At 41.2% G+C, this 19758-nt stretch overlaps 1 protein-coding gene across 2 annotated transcripts; it reads right to left on the reverse strand.

Annotated features, from left to right (window-relative positions):
- Positions 1–2147: 2147 nt before the first annotated feature.
- Positions 2148–15809, reverse strand: LOC148346642 (jun dimerization protein 2-like). 2 transcript variants are annotated; one of them, XM_088324909.1, is made up of 5 exons: positions 15625–15809; positions 14653–14696; positions 4841–5058; positions 3235–3339; positions 2148–3129 (listed from the first exon to the last, which is right to left on the reverse strand). In XM_088324909.1, exons 3-5 carry the CDS (start codon positions 5033–5035, stop codon positions 2938–2940), a joined length of 492 nt encoding a protein of 163 aa, XP_088181035.1. In that variant the 5' UTR covers positions 5036–5058; positions 14653–14696; positions 15625–15809; the 3' UTR covers positions 2148–2937. The 2 variants fall into 2 exon arrangements, with proteins under 2 accessions (XP_088181035.1, XP_088181034.1); XM_088324908.1 differs by having other exon boundaries at positions 4841–5061.
- Positions 15810–19758: the final 3949 nt, after the last annotated feature.

Genomic DNA, 19758 nt, shown 5'->3' on the forward strand with positions numbered 1-19758 from the left:
TTACTTCCAGCACTGCTCAAGATTCCATTCGCGTTACGTAGATGATGGTAATTGGCAGCGTGCACCAGTGGGATCATAGAAATCTGAAGGGTTCTTGGCTTGGTTTTGTTTCGTCTTTAAACATGCGGCCAAATCTGTGAATTTGCAATAAGTCGTCTTTGTGTGTATTCACATAAACAGATATCAGTGTTTGTTTTCATTAGTCCACATCAGAGGCATCATTTGCCTAAATTATTCCCCCACCTCCCGTCTCTTTATTAAATACACAATTACACCAATGTTAGTCTAGGGCAGGACTCTTTAATACACCCTAAAATGTTTCAAGAGGACCCTTGCTTTTTAGCTTAAACAAGTTCATATTCTTCAAAATTGGCAGGACTGGTGTAAACGTGTGCGGAAAAAATTAAATTAGGAAACCTGTAGGAGCAAAATGTTGTGTTCCAATGGCAGAAACCTATTTTTTAACATAATTTTTTTTTAAATTATAAATCGAAAACTAGCTTTTTAAACATTTGACAGTGAAACGTAACCTGTGTTAAGATTACTTTTACACTTAGCAGACTATTTTGCTAATTTTAAATATTCTCATTTTACCTTAATTTTTATATATTATTTGTATATCTATCCATCCATCCATTATCTGCACCGGCTATCCTCAGTAGGGTTGCGGGGGTGCTGTAGCCTATCCCATTTTTTTTAATGTAAATTTCAATTATGATTTTATTGAAATATTTTGCTAAAGGCTGTTTTTATCAATTAAATGCTCATTTTAAGATCGTTTTTAATAATGTTTGTTTTAAGGCAGTTTTAATTGAATGAATGTTCCTCTTTTTAAACTGAATTATGGCACTCATAGAGGTTCCATAGTATAATACTCTCACAGTAATACACCGGGACCTCCGCAGAGTCCGCCGCTATGCTGCAAGTGACACTAGCCAAGCAAAAGAGGAGCAAGAGTGGTGCTTGGAATCAAATGGACTGAACCATTTCAGGGCAATGGAGTACTGTATTTCCGATGCTTTGGTGTTCACATTTTTGTCTTTTTACTTTTCTAATATTTTAGCCAGCGTTTTTCATGCTATTTAAGTCTACTCTGTCCTCTTTTAAGAAAATGTTTTAAAAAGGCTATCATTTTGGGGACGATTGGCTTGATTAATTAGAGAGTGCTTCACCAACCCTTAAAACGAGCTGAGCCATGTACAAAGGTGACTATGTTTTCATTTATATAAGAATCTTTGTATAATTTTTCTTTGAATATAAATGGTAAAGTGTTTTCTGTTAATTCATCAACATTTACCTGACTTTCTTCCTAATAAAAATGCATTATAAGAGCTTGCTGCTGTTCCATTCATTCAAATTCCTCCTCCATAGCTAAGTGGGTCGGCTTTTGGTAGAAAACTCCCAGGCTGAAAAACAGGCCCACTCTGACCCTACATACAAAAATTAGCTGCATTTCCATCCATCCATTATCTGCATCACTTATCCTCAGTAGGGTCGCGGAGGTGCTGGAGCCCATCCCAGTTGTCCTCGGGCAATGGGTAACGGACACCCTGAACTGGTTGCCAGCCAGTCACAGGGCACACAGGGACAGACAACTCACTCATTCACATGTTCGGGACAATTTGGACCAGCCAATTAACCTAACCCGCATGTGTTTGGAAAGGGGGAGAAAACCGGAGTACCCGAAGGAAACCCACGCATGCATGTGGAGATCATGCAAATTCCAGCATGTAGCTGAATTAGATCCATGACCTTAGAACTGTGCCTGGACACGCTAACTGTAAACCTACACTAAGACAAGGATTGTCTTAATGGTAAATGGTTATATTTCCATTGACAAGTTATTGTAAAATGCAAACTATATCAAATAATGCATAATAAATAAAATATACCAATGGATATTTTTAGTAAGTCTGTTCACCAATTTAGTTTCCAAAGTGGCCAGCAGATGGCGTAAAACACCAACATTTACCCTTAAAATAATGCAGATTAATGTCGCCATAATAGTTGCTATCAGATTTTCAGGTTTCTACAGCTCAAGTGAATTTTACCCTTCATTCAACCAATACTGCCATAAACACGACGGTGTCTATAAATAGCTTCACAAATGAATTAGGTTTCAAAGAAGTGACTAGAAAGACCAGCTCTTGACGTTAGAAAATATACTTTAATCTACACAGGGTAACAATATCATACATGGCAGATACATGTCCAGACATTGAAATACTGCTCAGCTGAGAAGAGAAAAATATGCAATGCATGTGTTCACAGCTGTTTGACAGCGCAACATGACAAGAAACATTGTCGTTTAAAGTATCACATCAAGTGACATTTCAGTTCAACGCGTTTGAGTACAAAGCTGTATAAAACAAGTACGATAAATGGACAGACATGGGTGTAAACATAATTCATTTTTGCCTTATGTGCTATTTTATGACGCCAGCGTCACCACGAAACGGATCAACCGGTATCTGCCGTCGTTAGGAGGCAGCCTATACGAGCCATTACAAAAAAAAAAGAAAAATATGCTAAAAGTCTACACCTGTATATTAGGCCAGCATACCAAGGGAAAAGCGGCCATGGCACACGCAAAAAAGCACTGTCGTGAGATCAGTTGTTGCAGTCCTTTTCCATTAGTGCCCTTTGGTCCCTTTTTTTGTGAATTTTCCTTTCGTATGTGGCGCTGGTAATTAGTGACGAGGCACAGCAGGTGTCATCAACAACACGGCCAAGAAACTGGAGATGATGCGGGGGTATTTCCAGTCTCGCCAAGAACAGAGCCAGCTCCTGTAAGCAGGACTCGCGGACAACCGCGGGTCTGTGGGCAGAATCTCCAAAAGTATCCAGCTTGGAGCTCAAGTGCTTACTTAGTAATGTGGAATTGGCACGAGGGGGACGTGTGCCAAGCGGACTCGGGATTCCCCCTCCCGCCCCTTTTCACTTGGCCTCGTTGGACAGCTGCTCCAGTAGAGGGTTGGCCTCGTTCTCGGGGGTCTTGACACTGTCGGTCCTTACGATGCAGGTCGGGCGGTGGAGGTTGAGCATCACCATCAGTTGCTGCCTCTCCAGGCGGAGCGCCTCAATCTGAGCCTTAAGTTCCGAGTTGACCATCTCCAGACGCTCCGATTCCTGATCAAACACAAACAACATTGCTTGCAATGCCAGATGCAATCTTGATCATGTGATTGATTTTTGGCTAGGTCTCACTTTTGTGGTGCTGTGTCATGAACTTACCCTTTGAAGGAAGTCTGTTCGTTCCTTCTTTTTATTTCGGCATCGAGCCGCCGCCACTTTGTTTTTCTCTCGCCTTCTTTTTCGACGCTCTTCGTCTTCATCCATCTGCAAAGATGCAAACACCCCATCCATTCATTTTCCATAGTGCTTGTCCTTATTAGTCTCTGGCTCCACTGCATCTTTAGCTCAAGAATCACAAATTGTCTCCAGCCATTCACAATGAACCCTTCGTTTTAATCCTAAAATTATTAGATTCACCCAGTGGTGCCTGAATCAATCCAATCTTCAATAACAATTTTATGGCTCTAAAATATTAAATGCAGCTATAGCCACACTTGCCAATATTAAACCCATTTGGGGGGGACAAGAACATAGCAGTGAAATCAAAGATCAGACTTATGCAGGCGCTATTCCTCTACGCTTGCAAGACAAGGACTCGCACAGCAAAATTGGAAAAGAAAATCCAGGCCATGGAGATGTGATGCTACAGGAAATTTCTAGGCATCAGCTACTTAGTGCATGTGACAAACAAAACGGCGCGCAACACTATCAGAGGGCACGTTGGAACCTACGAAGAACTGTTGACAACTGTGCGCAGACGGAAACTTCAATGGTATTGTGTTGCACAAGATCATCGGGACTGACCAAGATAATTTTCCATGGCACAGTCCAAGGTGAACCGTGAACTGTTGCGACACATATGAAAAAGCATAAATAATCTTTTAAAATCTATTTAGGAATGTAACCACATTTTACTCAGCAAAAAATATTATATATATAATATAAATATCGGTGCACAAAATCTATTCTCCTTCCTTTCCTCCAGAAGATTTCAATTACTCTGTCTTATAGATTTTCCATGCATTTCAGTTAAATAAAAAAGTTGTTTTCTATCGCCATCAAAGCTAAGGCTGAAAATCTGTCCTGTCGTATTTTTGGCATAAATTTTCATTTGATTTAGGGCTGGGAAATTTCTATTTGACAGAAGCGGTGGGCACTGAGATATTTCTCTTGACATTTTCGTTGTGATAGTTTGTGAAACCGCTGACGTTTACCAAGGGTTGCTAGTAGGCCCTGGCCTGCCAACTCTATATTTAATTGGCTAAACCAACAGCTTATTGTCACTTATTTTATGCCTCAGGGCCTGCAGAACTGATTGTGAAGGACTTCGGGTAGACATCTGAGCCTGGCAATAAGTAATGGCTAAAATGGGATTGGTTAAATGCTTAAATATGTAAGCAGACATCAGGAAGCAACACAACCAGGGGGAAAGCAAAGAAAGGAAGCTGCCTAACAATTTGGAGTATTCATTGACAAAATATAAATAAATAAACATCACATTATTCTGATATTTTTAGGTCAGCACACATGGCCTTGGAGGCTCAGACGACCCACCACTGGAATCAACATTGTCCTTTACTTGTTGCTCTATAAATACAGCTGACTTGATTAACTGTACACTCATCTTCATTTTTGCTTCCATTTAAGCTTTCAACACAATTAGCTTCTGCTAACTCAAGCTTTTTTTAGGACTTTTGCTTATTAAAAAAAAAAAAGAAAATACGCCATCATCAGCCCCGCTTCCCCTTTTTCTCTTCCGTCTTACCTCGGTCTTGATGGTCAGTGGCCTTTTTCCCAGTCTCCCAAGGAAGTGCAGCGGCGAGAACATGGCACCCAGCTGGTGGAAGTCGGCCAGCTTCAACTGGTCGGTGAGCGTGGTGGCCGAGATACCTGCCAGCGGGCCGAGGCAGGGCAGGGAGCCCGCCGCCAGCGAAGGGTCCGGTATCTGTCCCGGCATCATGTCCGACCCGGCCGACGCCGCCGCTGCTGCAGCAAGAAAGAAAAGAGCGTTTTTTCATATAAACGTGTCGTATATCCAAGTGAAGTTTTATTATAATGGTGGTGACGTTTTGATTGCTCTTCTCATTTTTGTCAAACATTTCCACAACAACAACATGCTGGCCTGTGAAAGAGATGATCAGTGCATACTTCGAATCAGCACTTGATAAAGTGACAAGTCCAATTCATCATCAGATACACCAAAGAGTTGTTCGCCTCGATGCTTTTCTTCATAGCTTTCAAGACGATTCTGTTTTCTCCATTCTCTAACAAATCCTTTTCGTATGTTACCTATATCAATGGTTAGGATTATATGCTCTCACTGCCGCCACCTGCCGTCGATTCCCGTCACATCCAATGTTTTGCGATTGTTGTCAGCGATAATTTCGACTGATCCATCATTGCACAAATATGTTAAAATACTACCTTGTGTGTAACATGCACCCAAACTTAGAGTTATTTTTATGTATCAAAAAAAATGACATTTTACACAAATAAGTAGGTACTTTTAGGTGACTTGCTAATTACTCGCAGGACCTAATTAATTAATGCCACACTCATTTAAAATCATTCACTGCTAAATTCATGTTGATCAAGTAAATGTACAGGATCAATGTTCTAAAAACCTGTGACAACCGTTAATTCAACTTAAGTGTTGTGTATCTTTAAGTGGCAAATTTGTTAAAAAAAAATGTGGTCAAATTCCAAGTAAAATGACCTTCAAGGTGTTTGCTCAATCAGATTCCACACCGCCATTTCATTCCAGAGGAGGTTAACGCTGTGACTTAACATCGCCAGTTATCTCAATTGTCCCCCTTAACTTATTTTAGCGAGCGCTTCCACGCCCGGGCAGGTTGAGCGGGAGCCGAACAAAGCCCCACTCAGATGGAAGAAACAAAGAGTGTCATTGTGCGTCGCTCTCATACAGCTGACTGTGCTGTGGGCCGATGAGCTGACAGCCGAAGATGGATGGTAAGTCATACCAATTTTTTTTCTTCCTGCCGCACTATAGGGCTTGATCTATGTATTTCAAAAAACAATAAGCCGTAGAGGTAGATTATGTAACTCGAGACGTTTGTTGTACTCCACCCTTGCATATGGAGTGCTCAAGTGTTTTTACAGTTGGACTGCAGAAGAAATTGATTCTGACTCAAAGTGTCAGCTGAAAATGTATTCAGAAGCAAGCTAAACTCAAGACTACCATTACATATGTTCCCTAAATATGAGCTTTTTTGCAATACAAGAATCACTTAACTGTCCACCTGTGCTGGCAACCTCTTTTGAGGTATTCATCCTGCATGACTTATATACTCCAAGGACAAGTTGGATCGCAGAGCTAGTGTCAAATGAGGCATTTCATGATTTAATTCCTCCCTCCTTTCCCCATTTTTTTTTCGGACTTCTTCCTCTCGCCCACTTCATGTATACCTCCCATTTACACGGCACTTGGCAGCGGCCTGTTGTTTTTTCTGGAAAGGAAAAGAACAAGACAGCTCTGGTAAAGATCTTTCTTAGACAAAATTGCCTCTCTCTCACAAAACTCCTGAGAGGGATGTCAGAACAGTAAGTGCCAAGGAATTTTCACTTTGTACAGAGCCCAGACTGCCTCGTATGGTAGCAAATGCAGAAGGAGGTAAGTGCTACTAGAAAGCAGCCAGATGAATGAATCGATGCACTGTCAAAGCATCAAAGAGCATTTCAACCTAAAATTTCTTCAAACTCCCATAAAAACATCACAGGCCACATGAGTGAGAATTTACCCTGAAACAGCCTACTCAACTACTTCTGCCATAACCAGAAAATATTGACTATGTTTTGTACACTCATGAATCTCTACTTGCTTAAAGAACACATATATTTTGTCTAAAGCCCTTTCACACAAAAGTATGAAGATTAATCAGATAAAATCTTAATTTCAATGCAATGGTAAAATAATTTTCTTATAAAATAGTTTGCTGGTGGACAATTCTCACCTGGAAGCAAGGTGAAAACTACGCCTCTCTCAGGCAGAGCAGTCAGTCATTTTCTGCCTTGTACTGCTGAGCATCCAATAGCTTTTAGCCTTGCGTTCAAAGACCAGTCTTGTAGTCTGGATTTTTAAATATTTAAAGCTCTGGCCTCAGATTTTTTTTTTCAGTTATATTCCAGATATTTTTTAATGTGTTCCACTTGACAAAATGCTAATTGTATTACACAAGAGCCAGGCTGAGATAGAAAATGCACAATGAAGAGCCCCAACGTTGTACACAGTTATAAGTGAGGAGTGCAAGAATGTAACGGAATTTTCAGACTGATCAAACACGTTTACTAGGTTTCATGTGAAGAATCAGCATCTTAGTTGATTTAGATGACTGTTTCCTTTAAACCTTCAGTAGCTACAATCCTCTATTTCACCAAAAATAACTTTTAAATAAGAAGAACTCAGCAAAGTATCGTGTTAGTCTATTGAGATTCCACTTTTGCCAGAGTGAAGCATGATGCAATCGTCAGCCGCCATCTTATTTTCGGGTGCTGCATATGGAAATAGAATACATGCTTGGGAAGATTGTCTCATATGGAAACACTGACTGTTTTCCGTCTGCAGACAATTAGTGTTAGACAGGACAAAACAAGGCCAAATATAAGGAAAGTCACTTTCTGTTTACAAACATCGCATTTTTTTTATGCCAGTTGCAGATGACGATACATGAGACAGCTGCCAATAACCACAAGTGAGTTGTTTTTTGTTCCACTCGAGTAATTGACAAATCATAAAAGTCAGTCCGTCAGAAAACGGATATGACAGACCTTCCAAGATTTTTTATTGCTTCGTCCGTCACACTTTTCCCTGAATGTTATCCCTTTCTGAAGTGAAGATATTCTTTGCGTCAGGCCGTCGCAAGATTTAATGTGAAGGGTGTCTATTTTCTCCCGCAGTCAGCAGCAGGCAGGATAAGCGGTCAGCGTTTGATGATGCAACAGCGTTACTGTGCTTTTGCAGCCAGGCAGAAAAAGGCCCACACCGTGCCTTTAGTGCGCACACACGCTAGCCCCAAACAAAGACACCTACACAGGCTGGTGTGGGAGGACTGACCAGGGAGGACGCCAACAGGCCGGACAAGAAATGTCATAAATTAGCTGTGAAATATAGGAACCCTGCTCAATGTCGTTTCTGGAAGAAGCCCAAAACCAATCTGGCTTTCGTGAGCCGACCTGCACACGCGCTTGCACACTGCATCTTGTATATACCTTCAAGCCGCTCGCCAAACCTCGGCCTGCTTTCAGCGCGCTCCATTTCCGGAGTCATTCCTGAGAACAATTAGTAGGGCTGTGGAATTCCTTCCCCAATAGCCGGCAGGACCACTGGCGGCCCCTTATTATCTTCATCTCTTTTAGGCATGCTGAATAAGAGGGGCAGAAACGGGGGCAACAAGGAACTCTTTCAAAGCAGTGTCTTTACTTTTAAATACTTTTTAGGAAAATTGGTGTAAGGACTCCTGCATCAAAGGCATTACTCGGTGATGTTTAAAGTTTGGTGAAGGGGTCATTTTCGGCCAGCCGAACATATTTCAGTGGTCCACAACATGTCCATAGATTGAAACTTGTGTTTTAAAACAGTACAACTCAACTTAAGTTGCAAATTGTATTTAAAGTTACATAATTTATTAATCTTTTATTTTTTGTAAAATTAATCACTAACCTTGTCAAAATGCATTTGTGTTTCTTTTTAAACAAAACCAATAACTTCAATAACAACCAATTTCCATCAGTCAAAAGATGAATGTTTTCAGAACCTATTTTTTTATTGGTGCTTTGTTTCCTTTTGGCCTCTCTAAAGAATTGTTTTATTGATTTTCTTTTATCTTTTTAAGTGCAATTTCATTTACTTTTTTATTTAAGATTTTTCTGTCATGAAAAAAACAGACACCGATTTAATCCTCTTAACAAGGAATTATTCTTAATCAGTACTGTCTTCCCCCCAAAAATGAAAAAAGCCTGAAGACAGAAAAGAAAACTTTCTAAAAAAAACAAAAACATTTCAATAAACAAAAAGAAAAATTCACGCTACCCTATTAGTATAAATTCCAGTTTAAAATATTCTACACCAACCTCGTCGAAGGTCTTTGCGTTTCTTTTTAAAACATAAAAATCCTACAGTTTTTCTTGTGTTTTGTTACAGAAAAGCATTGCAATCATTCTAAAGATAAAGTGTTTCTCAGAAACGTATTTATGGGGGCATTTTATTTTAGCCTTTTTAGAGCGTTTTTTTTTTTTTTTTTTTTTTAAGTCTAATTTCTGCGATGAAAACAAAATTTAAAAAGAGATCCAATCATAATTTAGCTACATTTTTTGCCAAGTACAGCGGTACCTCTACTTACAAATGTCTCTCCATACGAAAGTTTCAGGTTACAAAGTACCTTAACGGGAAAATATTGCCTCTAGTTACAATAGCGTTTCAGGATACTAAGTCAAAACTACAGTCCAGTACGTGCTAGTATTAGCTACTCCCAGAGTTTACCGAACGTAAACAAAGGGGCTGTGTGTATCCCAGCATGCTCTTCGTGTCACCTTCACAGCTCAGAGACCGGGAGGAGGAGTGTTTCCAGCAAGAGAGCGGAGGAGGAGTACACGGCTATCATTTGATCAACAATGCCACCACCAGGGAATTTATGGAAAGGTATAATCCGTGTGTCGAAAAGTCGGGATATCGTTTATTATGATGTATGCCTCGCGCATTTCTGACAGACTGTCAAAAGCCGGCAAAAGCAGATGTAATTGGATCAGTTTTTTTAGAAACACGGGGCAAAGGGGTAAATTAATATTTTTCCTATTTCATGTATTTGGGGTTCTTTTTTAACATTATGTACCCTTCGTTTTATATTTATTGTGCGGTAATCTAATTTAACATGTTTTCGTTTCATATTCTGATGCTCTTATGATTTGTTAAAACAATATTATACTGTACTTTTCAGGGATTGTAACAGACTAGCGCATTTCAATTCAAAATGCTCCTCTTCTTACAAAGTTTTTAATTTATTAAGCTACTCCCAGAACAGATTAAATGCGTAAGTAGAGGTACCACTGTATTTTAAATGAAAGGGGGCTGAGAAAAAAGGCCTTGAAACATGGTGCACTACTTTGGACCAGGAATTTAGTAATATGTTCATTTTGGTATGACCTCGAGACAGTTTTTGAGTGCCAAACGCCAGAAGACTTTCCTAGATGGAATTTGCTAATGTGTTTGACTCGTGTAAAATTAAATAAATTTAAAACAAATCAGCTTTTATGAAGGCCATACAGCACCATATTGGTGAATGAAATGTTCCAAGGGGCGAACTGTAAGCGTCAGGGCCGGGGGCCAGAGCACGCTCTCTCCCAATCTCCGGCCAAGGTCTCAACCATCATTATTACCATCTGCGTAGTCAGCCCACATGTTGACTTACAGCCTTTTGCAATACTCTGAGGAAAACGGGGAATTTGTCTTGAGGACAGGACGAATCCAAATATACAAGACCTGCATTCTGGCCGGCCTATTTTCATTGGCGCGTCAGTCAGGGCAAGATAGATGCGGCTCCAGTCTACTTTAGACAATAGGTGTGTCGGACGAAAGGTGGGGACGGAGGCAACTTGTGGGCGTCCAAGTTATTAACAAAAAAATGCTATTCTCTTTATATTCACCTTCCAAGTCATGGTTTGGCACTAACAGCTGCCAGTTTTAGAAGGCGACGGATGACTAAACCTCCCCATGAGCAATCTCACACACACAAACATTAAAATGGAGTCTTGTGATATTATAAATGAAGGCAGAATCATTTCACTATGCACGCTTGGTGCATTCAGAGCAGGGGTGTCCAAAATAAAGCCTGTGGGTAAATTGCAACCCTCTGACCATATTTTCGTCTTCCAAAGCGAATACTAAAAATGAGAGAATTAGTCATCCTTCCTCCCCGTGGGTACCAATATCAGATACAGACACCATTCATGCGTATTGATGCAATTCCCTCCACCAATAAAATGACAACTTTAATAAGAAACATTGTAACCACCATAATATTTTCATTTAAAACACATGGAATGAATAACCGTATATTGTTGTAGTGTCTAGTTTCAAAATGGCAGATGATACTACGATCCACAACCACTCAAACCATTACCAATGCCTTAATGCTAAACTGTGTAATAATTGACCACTAGATGTCACCGTATTGTGTTGTACAATCGAAAACAAGAACAGTGAATAAATCATCCTACGGTTTGGGTCCCTTAGGTGTGTAAAAATAAATGCTAATATCTCGACCCTAGGGAATATTTTAAAAAAACATGTTTAAATGACAGTATTTTTTTGACATGTATTTTTGCTTATTTTTAAATAAATATAGTCTTTTTTTTTATATTAATTTATTTTACCAATAGGAGGGGGCCAATTAATACACGATGTCCCTTTAAGGTTTGTATCGGCTTTGACATTGATACTTGGTATCAAGTTATATTTGCAGCTAAAATATTTTGTTATACAAGTAAAAATGTTTACAATGACCAAACATCAACTAAGTAGGTTAGCAACCCTTGTTTTGGGAAAACAAAAACATATTTTTAACCACTTTAATGGCTAATTGGGTTCCTGTTTTAAAACTAAACCAAAAAGCATGGCCCTATAAGAAAACTGGCCCTTATATCTTTCAATTATTCTGTTTGTGACCATCAGGGGAAAAGGTTTGGACATAAACCGATGTAGAAATTACCGTAAATTCCGGACTATAAGCCGCTACTCTTTCCCAAATTTTCAACCCTGCGGCTTATTCAGAGATGCGGCCAATTTATGTAATTTTTTTAACGGCCGCCAGCGGCGCTCGAGTATGTAAGGTAAGATTCAGACCGGTGGAATATATGCGCCGAGGAAGAACACAACTTCTGAGCGTAAACATACCCTCACCGTGCAACTTGCACATAATAAGGCTCATGACGCATCTTCCAAGTTAGAAGCAAACGGGCATATTGCTGGGGTGTGTTGAAGTAAGGGAGGGTGGGACGACGTCATCTTGTTAAAGTTTCTTTCCGACATTGAGAAAGACAACTTAGATGTCATTAACTAGGGGGGAAAAGCGGATGGTCTGCCGTGAGGGGGGGATTTTGTAAGGTTTATTGTTCTGTATTCTTTATCAATTATCCATTATCAATTGTCGGTCAAATCATAATACGCTACAAAGCCAAGGGGCTGAGACACTTGCTCTCAACCAAGAGGCCGGGTCAAGGTCCTAGCCACAGAGCCATGCAGTGATCAGTGCGAAAGCACCGTTCCCGGAGGTACTGCAATACCGGGCCGATGCGTGGCATGGACAAACATTATTTCCTTAACAGACTAATTTGCTGGTATGCGAGCGTGTTGTTAGTAGTTCGAGGCTACCTCCCAAAGGCACGGTTTAGGATCAAAGTTATATTATTATTATTAAAGCTTTGAAAACTCTCTTGATGTACCGTCTTTCTTTGTAAATATGTGTAATATGTATTTGCAACTGTATATTTTTGTAATGTATTTATTTGTATTTATTTGAGACACTTATTCTGCATGAGCAAATTAAAAAAGAGGGGCGGAGCAAACGCGGGCTAATGGGAAAGTGGGGACCGGTAAAGGTGAGTTTTTGTGGACACGGCGGACAATAATGGATATATATTTTTCCCACCTTTACCTTTGGAAATATACCCTTTTTTTCCTTGGATTACTATCAACGGGCACCCAGAATCTGCAGGTCTGCAACAAATTTTAAGTACCTATATCCAGGGATCAGAATGGAGATTTTCATTTTCAGCTGAAATAGCCAGGGTCCAGGAATAAAGCAGGGCGGAGGCCCCCACCCCCCCCCCCCCCCCCACGCGTTTTTCAATTTTTCTAACGGCCGCCAGGGTGCGCCAGAGCAATAAAGGAAAGAGTGAGACAGTCGGATTTTGAATTTGTTTGCTACGCAAGAGAAAAAGTGAAAAAGTCGGAATGCCTTTGGGGTTCAAAAACAGCGGAAATCCGCGGATCCGCGGAAAATTCTGATCCCTGTATATCATTTTGCGTTCATTTTGGCGGCTGGGATTTTTGGACTGTGCTTCAGTAAAGAACATTTAGTTTCAATCACGGGACTTGAAGTTTGGCTTGGATTAATTTCGTGTTTTTTTTTTATGTGGGTGCATGCGGCTTATATACAGGTGCGGCTTGTGTACGGACAAAATCGGTTTTCCCCTTGAAATGTGATGGGTGCGGCTTATAATCAGGTGCGCTCTATAGTCCGGAATTTAAGGTACTTGAACTAACCAAGGCGAAAAAAACAAAACTTTTCTCGCCACCACAACTTGAAACGTTAAGGCGTGATATGTGGCTTCATTACTGCCTATTGCTTCAAAGAAACCCATTTTTAGCATCTTGGGTGGTCCTGCTCGATTTTATAAAATTACTGCGCCTCCGGGATTATGTAAGAGGTTGCTGTCAATTCAATGCTGTCTCACACTTTGTCCATTGTTCCGTCATTTTGATCGTGGAGGTCAGGGTGATGCTCGCATTGCGATATTTGGAGGGGGGAAAAGAAGGCAGGTTCATGTCCTTACAGGACATGTGGAAAGGTTTACGGGGCCAACAATGCCACAATGATAATAATAATAATAATAATTTCCTTGTATTGTCATTCTGTGTAACAATGTACACAGAACGAAATGTCGATGCGATACCCTCAGCAGTGAATGTAGGATGGGGCATTCGGGGGCATTCTCTCTCCCTCTCTCGACTGTACTGTTTGTATCCCCGAGCTTGCTGTTGCATAGTTGGCTGGCTCGCCTGCAATGCGTCTGCACTCTGTGCACTGCGGTGCAGCCCAGCAATTCCAGATCCCCACAGACGCACTGGAAGGCATTTCTACTTAAAATAAACCTTGCGCGCACACGCGCCCACGTCCAGCCTCTTAGTACCTTCAACCTCAGCATTCACATATTTTTAAATGCCAAAACTAACCTAGGGATGGCCAGACGATTGAGCCGGCAGCCTTTAGACATGCTCCACAACACAAATGAACACACGATGATGAGAGCAAGCGTCACACGATCGACGCCACCGCGTGGCAGCTGGAGAGTCGCGCATTTGCAAATTTGGAAAACACTGAACCTTTGAACTTGCAGGGCGCATGCCTGGCGTCGACATCATTTTTCCCGTTACACTATTAGCCTCAGCTATTTAGGCCACTAGGGTCAGAGCACTGGCCTCAACAGCATTAAGTTCATTTAGACCAGGGGTCTCCAATTATTTGTAAGCTGACTTTTCGCTTGAAATGCACTTCTGAAATAACAACTCATCATGTTATTACTATGTTGTTACTATGCTATTACCAGTCTAAATATTGGAAGTAGAGTTAAATAGACTCAGTTAACCTCTAAAAACATTTTTTACTAGAAAATCACAAAAACCCAGCACCGGTGAGATATTTACAGAATATGTCCGTGGACACCACATTGGAGACCCTTAATTTGGACAAATCAGTGTAAAAAAATGTTGTCTTCCCTTATTCAAAAAACTCTCGTGTTTTTTAACCTATTGAATGAAAAACATGACGGATTCGTAATACTCACTCAGAGAGAACTTCTTCCGTCAATGGTGCAATTGTGTTCGCACACTGTGGAGAAATAGGATGATTTATTAGTTTTTAAAGTTTATGCTGCAGTCAAAAGTTTGTCGTTTTTAAGCTATTTGTGTGCTCATAAAACAAAAAAAAGGTCAAAGTGGTAATTGCACTGAGGGGGGCGTCGTTTTATTTATTTTTTGTTTGTTTGTTTTTGGGTTTTTTTTGCAATGAAGGGTGCTCTACTTTAATGTGAAACCTAATAATTGGTTCCCATCATGGTAAATTACAACTGTTCCGTAGGCGGTACATGCTCTTACAAAATCATGTCGACTCAATACATGAGTTGATGAGAGGAAACAATCTGTTCAATCGTAATTTGAAGAAGCGATGCAATCGCTTGAAAGCATTCCTTCCACATAACACGTTTTAATAACAGAAAAAGGCTAGACGACGCAGCCGAATGCGAGATAACACATATCTCCAAATCTGGGACGCTACAACAATATAAGACCGCAAAGGAACTCCATGTTGTCGTCGCATCTGAATGTGAAACGGGTGTTAAGTGAACGGAGTTCGGGATATAGCGTGGAAGTTCGTTTGCCGTCATCCTGCGACGTGTTGGCGTTACGTAACTTGTCGCGCATTCACAAAATCAGTTTTGAGTACAATAGAAATGAAGCCCCGGGCAAAAGATCTAATCTAGTTATTCAAAAGTAACAGGATGGGGGGGAGTTACATCGTGCAAGACGGACATCCTCGTGACACTTGTAACGACTATGTAACATCGGAAAGTTTACAAGTCGTAAATCAATGGTAGTTGTAATGTATCGGACCGTATTTGATTTCGCCCACGGGTATTATTTATAAGAAAGGTAAAACTAAAAAATATGTTTCAAATCCTGACAACTACAAAACGACATGGCGATTTTATTTTAAGCTAGCGACACAAGGCGGTGGCGGCGGCGGATCGCGCGCTTACCTGTTGTGCGCCCAAATAGATAAAAATCAAAACAATCCGGACAAATTGAGCAAAATGCGGGAATCGTGTACACTCCTTTCTTTTTTTTTTCAAGAGTCGGCAATCGAGTTTAGGGACTAGCCCGTGTCGTTGCATCAGCCCTCTTAAGTAGTGGGCCAGGTCTGGGAGAGCTCCGGAATGCGGAAGTGGCCCAGCCAGACGTAAGCGTGCATGAGAATAATGAAGGAGGACCAGAGGGCGGGGCTAGATTTGGCCGGCTCCGCCCCCTAGCAACCGAAAACATACACAAGCGGTGGAGGAAAACTTTCGACTGCGCGTGCAGAAGAGATTGTACTTGGAAACAAGCTACACTATCAGATTTCCTCAATAATGACACAGGAGCACTTATGCATAGCTTACCTCCACATATTTTGTAACTACGAGGTTAATATATTTGTTTATGTTGTGCGCATTGATGATTTTTGCTTCGTTAGCATAAAGTTGTGCATTGAAAAGTATGAATATCAAGTACAAACATGGTGTTTATGGCCAGTGTTGGGGGTGTTACTGAAAAAAAGTAATTCATTACAGTTACTAGTTACTTCATTTAAAAGTTAATTGCGACACTCAGAAGTAGCGCGTTACTCTGAAAGTAATTATCTAGTTACAAATTAACGTGTATCCTCACATTGAAGCTGAGCCCCTTAAAACAGGGCCAGACACTTTGCAGAGACAATCCATATCCATTTTTGGCTTCAAACCACTTAATTCCACTCAACTCAATTTCAGGGTAATGTCCCAGAGGTTTTCATGTCTCCAGTCATGCTGTATTGCATACCTGTCAACCTCCACGGCTCCATGCCTGTACAAACAGACGTATTTTCCCGTACAAAATACAAAATAATCGTACACCATATTTTTTTTTTCTCGAAATGATGCATGATGGGAAATCCCCAGGCGGTAATCGCATGCGCACAGTAGCATCAAACCGCTTGCTTCGTTTGCAACGTAAAACGATACCGAGATAACGGCTTTGACTTGATTGATTTGCCGTTTCGGGCAGCACGGCGGCGCAGTGGTTAGCGCTTGTGCGGCACAGTTCATGTCATGGGAACCTGTCGTGGGTTCAAATCCAGCTCCAGACTTTCTGTGCGGAGTTTGTATGTTCTCCCCGTGCTTGCGTGGGTTTCCTCCGGGCACTCCGGTTTCCTCCCACATTCCAAAAATATGCATTTCAGGTGAATTGGCCGGTCCAAATTGTCCCTAGGTGTGAATGAGCGAATGAGTTGTCTGTCCCCGTGTGCCCTCCGATTGGCTGGCAACCAGTTCAGGGTGTCCCCTGCCCACTGCCCGGAGATGGCTGGGATGGGCTCCAGCCCCCCCGCGACCCTAATGAGGATAAGCGATACGGCTGATGAGATGAGATGAGATTTGCCGTTTCGTGATAGTCGGTGTACACCAGATGGTACCCATAATTAACATATTTGCGTTTTTCCGTACAGATTTCCATGTACGTGGTACTCATCTTAAAATGCATAAAAAACGTACTTTGTACGGCAAAACCGTACTGGTTGACAGGTATGTGTCTTGTAATAAATAATCTTATAAAAAAATAAAACCAGCACTCTTTTACCGTCAATTCTGTGCTCCCGATTGCCGCAGGTCAGCGCCTTGCATGGCTGCCTGGCCGCTATTGGTGTGTGAGTGTGTGTGTGAATGGGTAAGTGTGAAGCACATTGTAAAGCGCTTTGGGAGGTCTTCATTGACTTGAAAAGCATTACTGTGGAACCTCGGTTTTCGAACGCCTCTCAGTTCGAACAAATCGGAGTCCGACCAAAAATGTAGAGAAATTCTTGCTTCGCTGTTCGGTAAAAAAATCAGAATTCGAACGCCGATAATGCATGAGTGCGTACGCTAGGGTGCGATGCTGAGCGGCATACGGGTGTAGACCGCTCTTTTCGTGACCAACTGTTATCGCGTGCGGACGTGCTTCCTTTTGCTTTCGCTTTTAATATAGGTGTACGAAGTGTTTTAGCCCCTAATTATGCCTCCGAAGAAAGTCAGTGCAAGCAGCAAAGTTGCTACAGGTGAAAAAAGAAAAGTAGTGCGTACAACTGTTGCATTTAAGAAAGAAATAATAGCAAAATATGAAGGAGGTGTGCGAGTGTCTGATCTTGCTAGGGAATACCCCACTGTCCACATGCGTCTTCTGCTGACCACCGCAAAGGTAAGAAATCCTACTCATAATTATTTTCTTTATCCTTTTTTTTTTTTTTTACACGTTCACGTTGGCGTAATCTTTCGTACGGAAGATTACGATAACGCGAACGTACAATTAGCCTGGGTTAGCTTTAGTTTACGTTAAACATTCAAGGTAAACATTCAGAGTGTTGGAACGGAGCCCAACATTCAGGGTGTTGGGACGCAGCCCCCTTTCCAATGAACCGCTCACCACTTGTTGTGGAGACCCGGGTGCAATGACTTGTAAACGACCTGATTTTTTTATTTTTACACGTTCATATTGGCGTAATCTTTCGTACGGAAGATTACGATAACGCGAACGTACGATTAGCCTGGGTTAGCTTTAGTTTACATTAAACATTCAAGGTACACATTCAGGGTGTTGGAACGGATTAAAACGATTTACATTATTTTTAATGGGAAAAAGGATTTCGGTGATCGAACAAATCAGTTTTCGAACAGGGTTCTGAAATGGATTATGGTCGAGAACCGAGGTTCCACTGCATATAAATGCAGACCATTTACCATTTACCATTTGTTGTTCCACGTATTGCCTACTATTCGCTTTTGGAGACATACAAAACACTTGTGCATTTAAGCTGACCCCCTAATTTCAGTATTTTACTTTATTGTTGCGAATACAGCTAGGATGCAGGTATATGTGCCAGGGAGAATATCAATCAAGATCATTTTTTGTTCTGTGCTTGTGATGGTGCCACTGTTACTATATTGAGTTGTACTTTGCGAACCATATATACATGCCAACTCCACTTCTTCCATCCATTATCTGCGATGCCTATCCTCAGTAGGGTCGCGGGGCTGCTGGCGCCCATCCCAGGCATCTTCAGGCAGTGGGCAGGGGACACCCTGAACTGGTCGGCAGACAGTCGCAGGGCACACAGAGGCATGCAAGTCACTTGCTCATTTACACCTAGGGACATTTTGTACCGGCAACTCCACTTCTATTTTCGTGATTTGAGTAGCGGTGTGATGCTGGAGGACTAAGGGTTCAACAAGCAGTGTTGAATGAGGGGGGAACAGGTACCGGTTAGATGGCGTTGACATTTAGTGTTGTTAAATAATAAGCATAGTAACACAACATGTTGAAAAGACATTTGATTTACACATTTTTATTAACAAGAAAAGTAATTGCGTTCCAGGAACGCGTTACTTTGTTACGTGTGGCTCCCAAAGCTCTTTACGACCATCACTATTAAAAAAGTATGGTGCCTTATTTCAGTTTGAACTCAAATATACAATTGTTATTGCTGGCCCGAGAAGTGTGGGTTCATACATCCCCTCTAATTCCCGGCTGCATGTAGCATTTGACGTGTTACACAAGAGTTATTTGACTGACTTTTTATTTTTCTTTATTTAACCCTGGTAGCCCTGACATGGCCCTGTGCCCCACGCTGATATTTGTCGCGGGCCTTTCATTGACTGGCACAGACGACCTCCCATACAGTTTTAAATCATGTTATTGCAGCTGGCCCACCAACTTTCATGCTATAAATCTCACAAGGGCATATTGAACTTGTGTCCAAAACTCCATCTTTATTTGTCTTTAAACACCCCTTTTGTAGTATTTTGCTTGAGACACAAATCTGTGTTGTTTTGAAAACATAATGCGACAGTACAATATATTTCTGTCAAAAACTTAAAAAGAGAGGAAACGTTCAAGAAAGTTCCATGAGTGCAACGTTTTGTCGCTCTGCTTTCCTCTAGTGTTGAGACATGGTAACGCTAACAAAATATCACTCCACTGCTGCGATTCATCATGAAGAAGGCATGTTGAATAGGGCACTTCTTCGTAATGTAAAACACTTGCCATGTGTCTTCATTAAGGGACTCTGGTTTAAGTCAGACATGTAATTGCGTAGATTGGTGACTATTCTAACACCCCCCAAAACGTTA

This window comes from Urocampus carinirostris, chromosome 20, assembly GCF_059441175.1.
Source record: "Urocampus carinirostris isolate Australia breed hairy pipefish chromosome 20, RoL_Ucar_1.0, whole genome shotgun sequence".
Lineage (NCBI taxonomy): Eukaryota > Metazoa > Chordata > Actinopteri > Syngnathiformes > Syngnathidae > Urocampus > Urocampus carinirostris.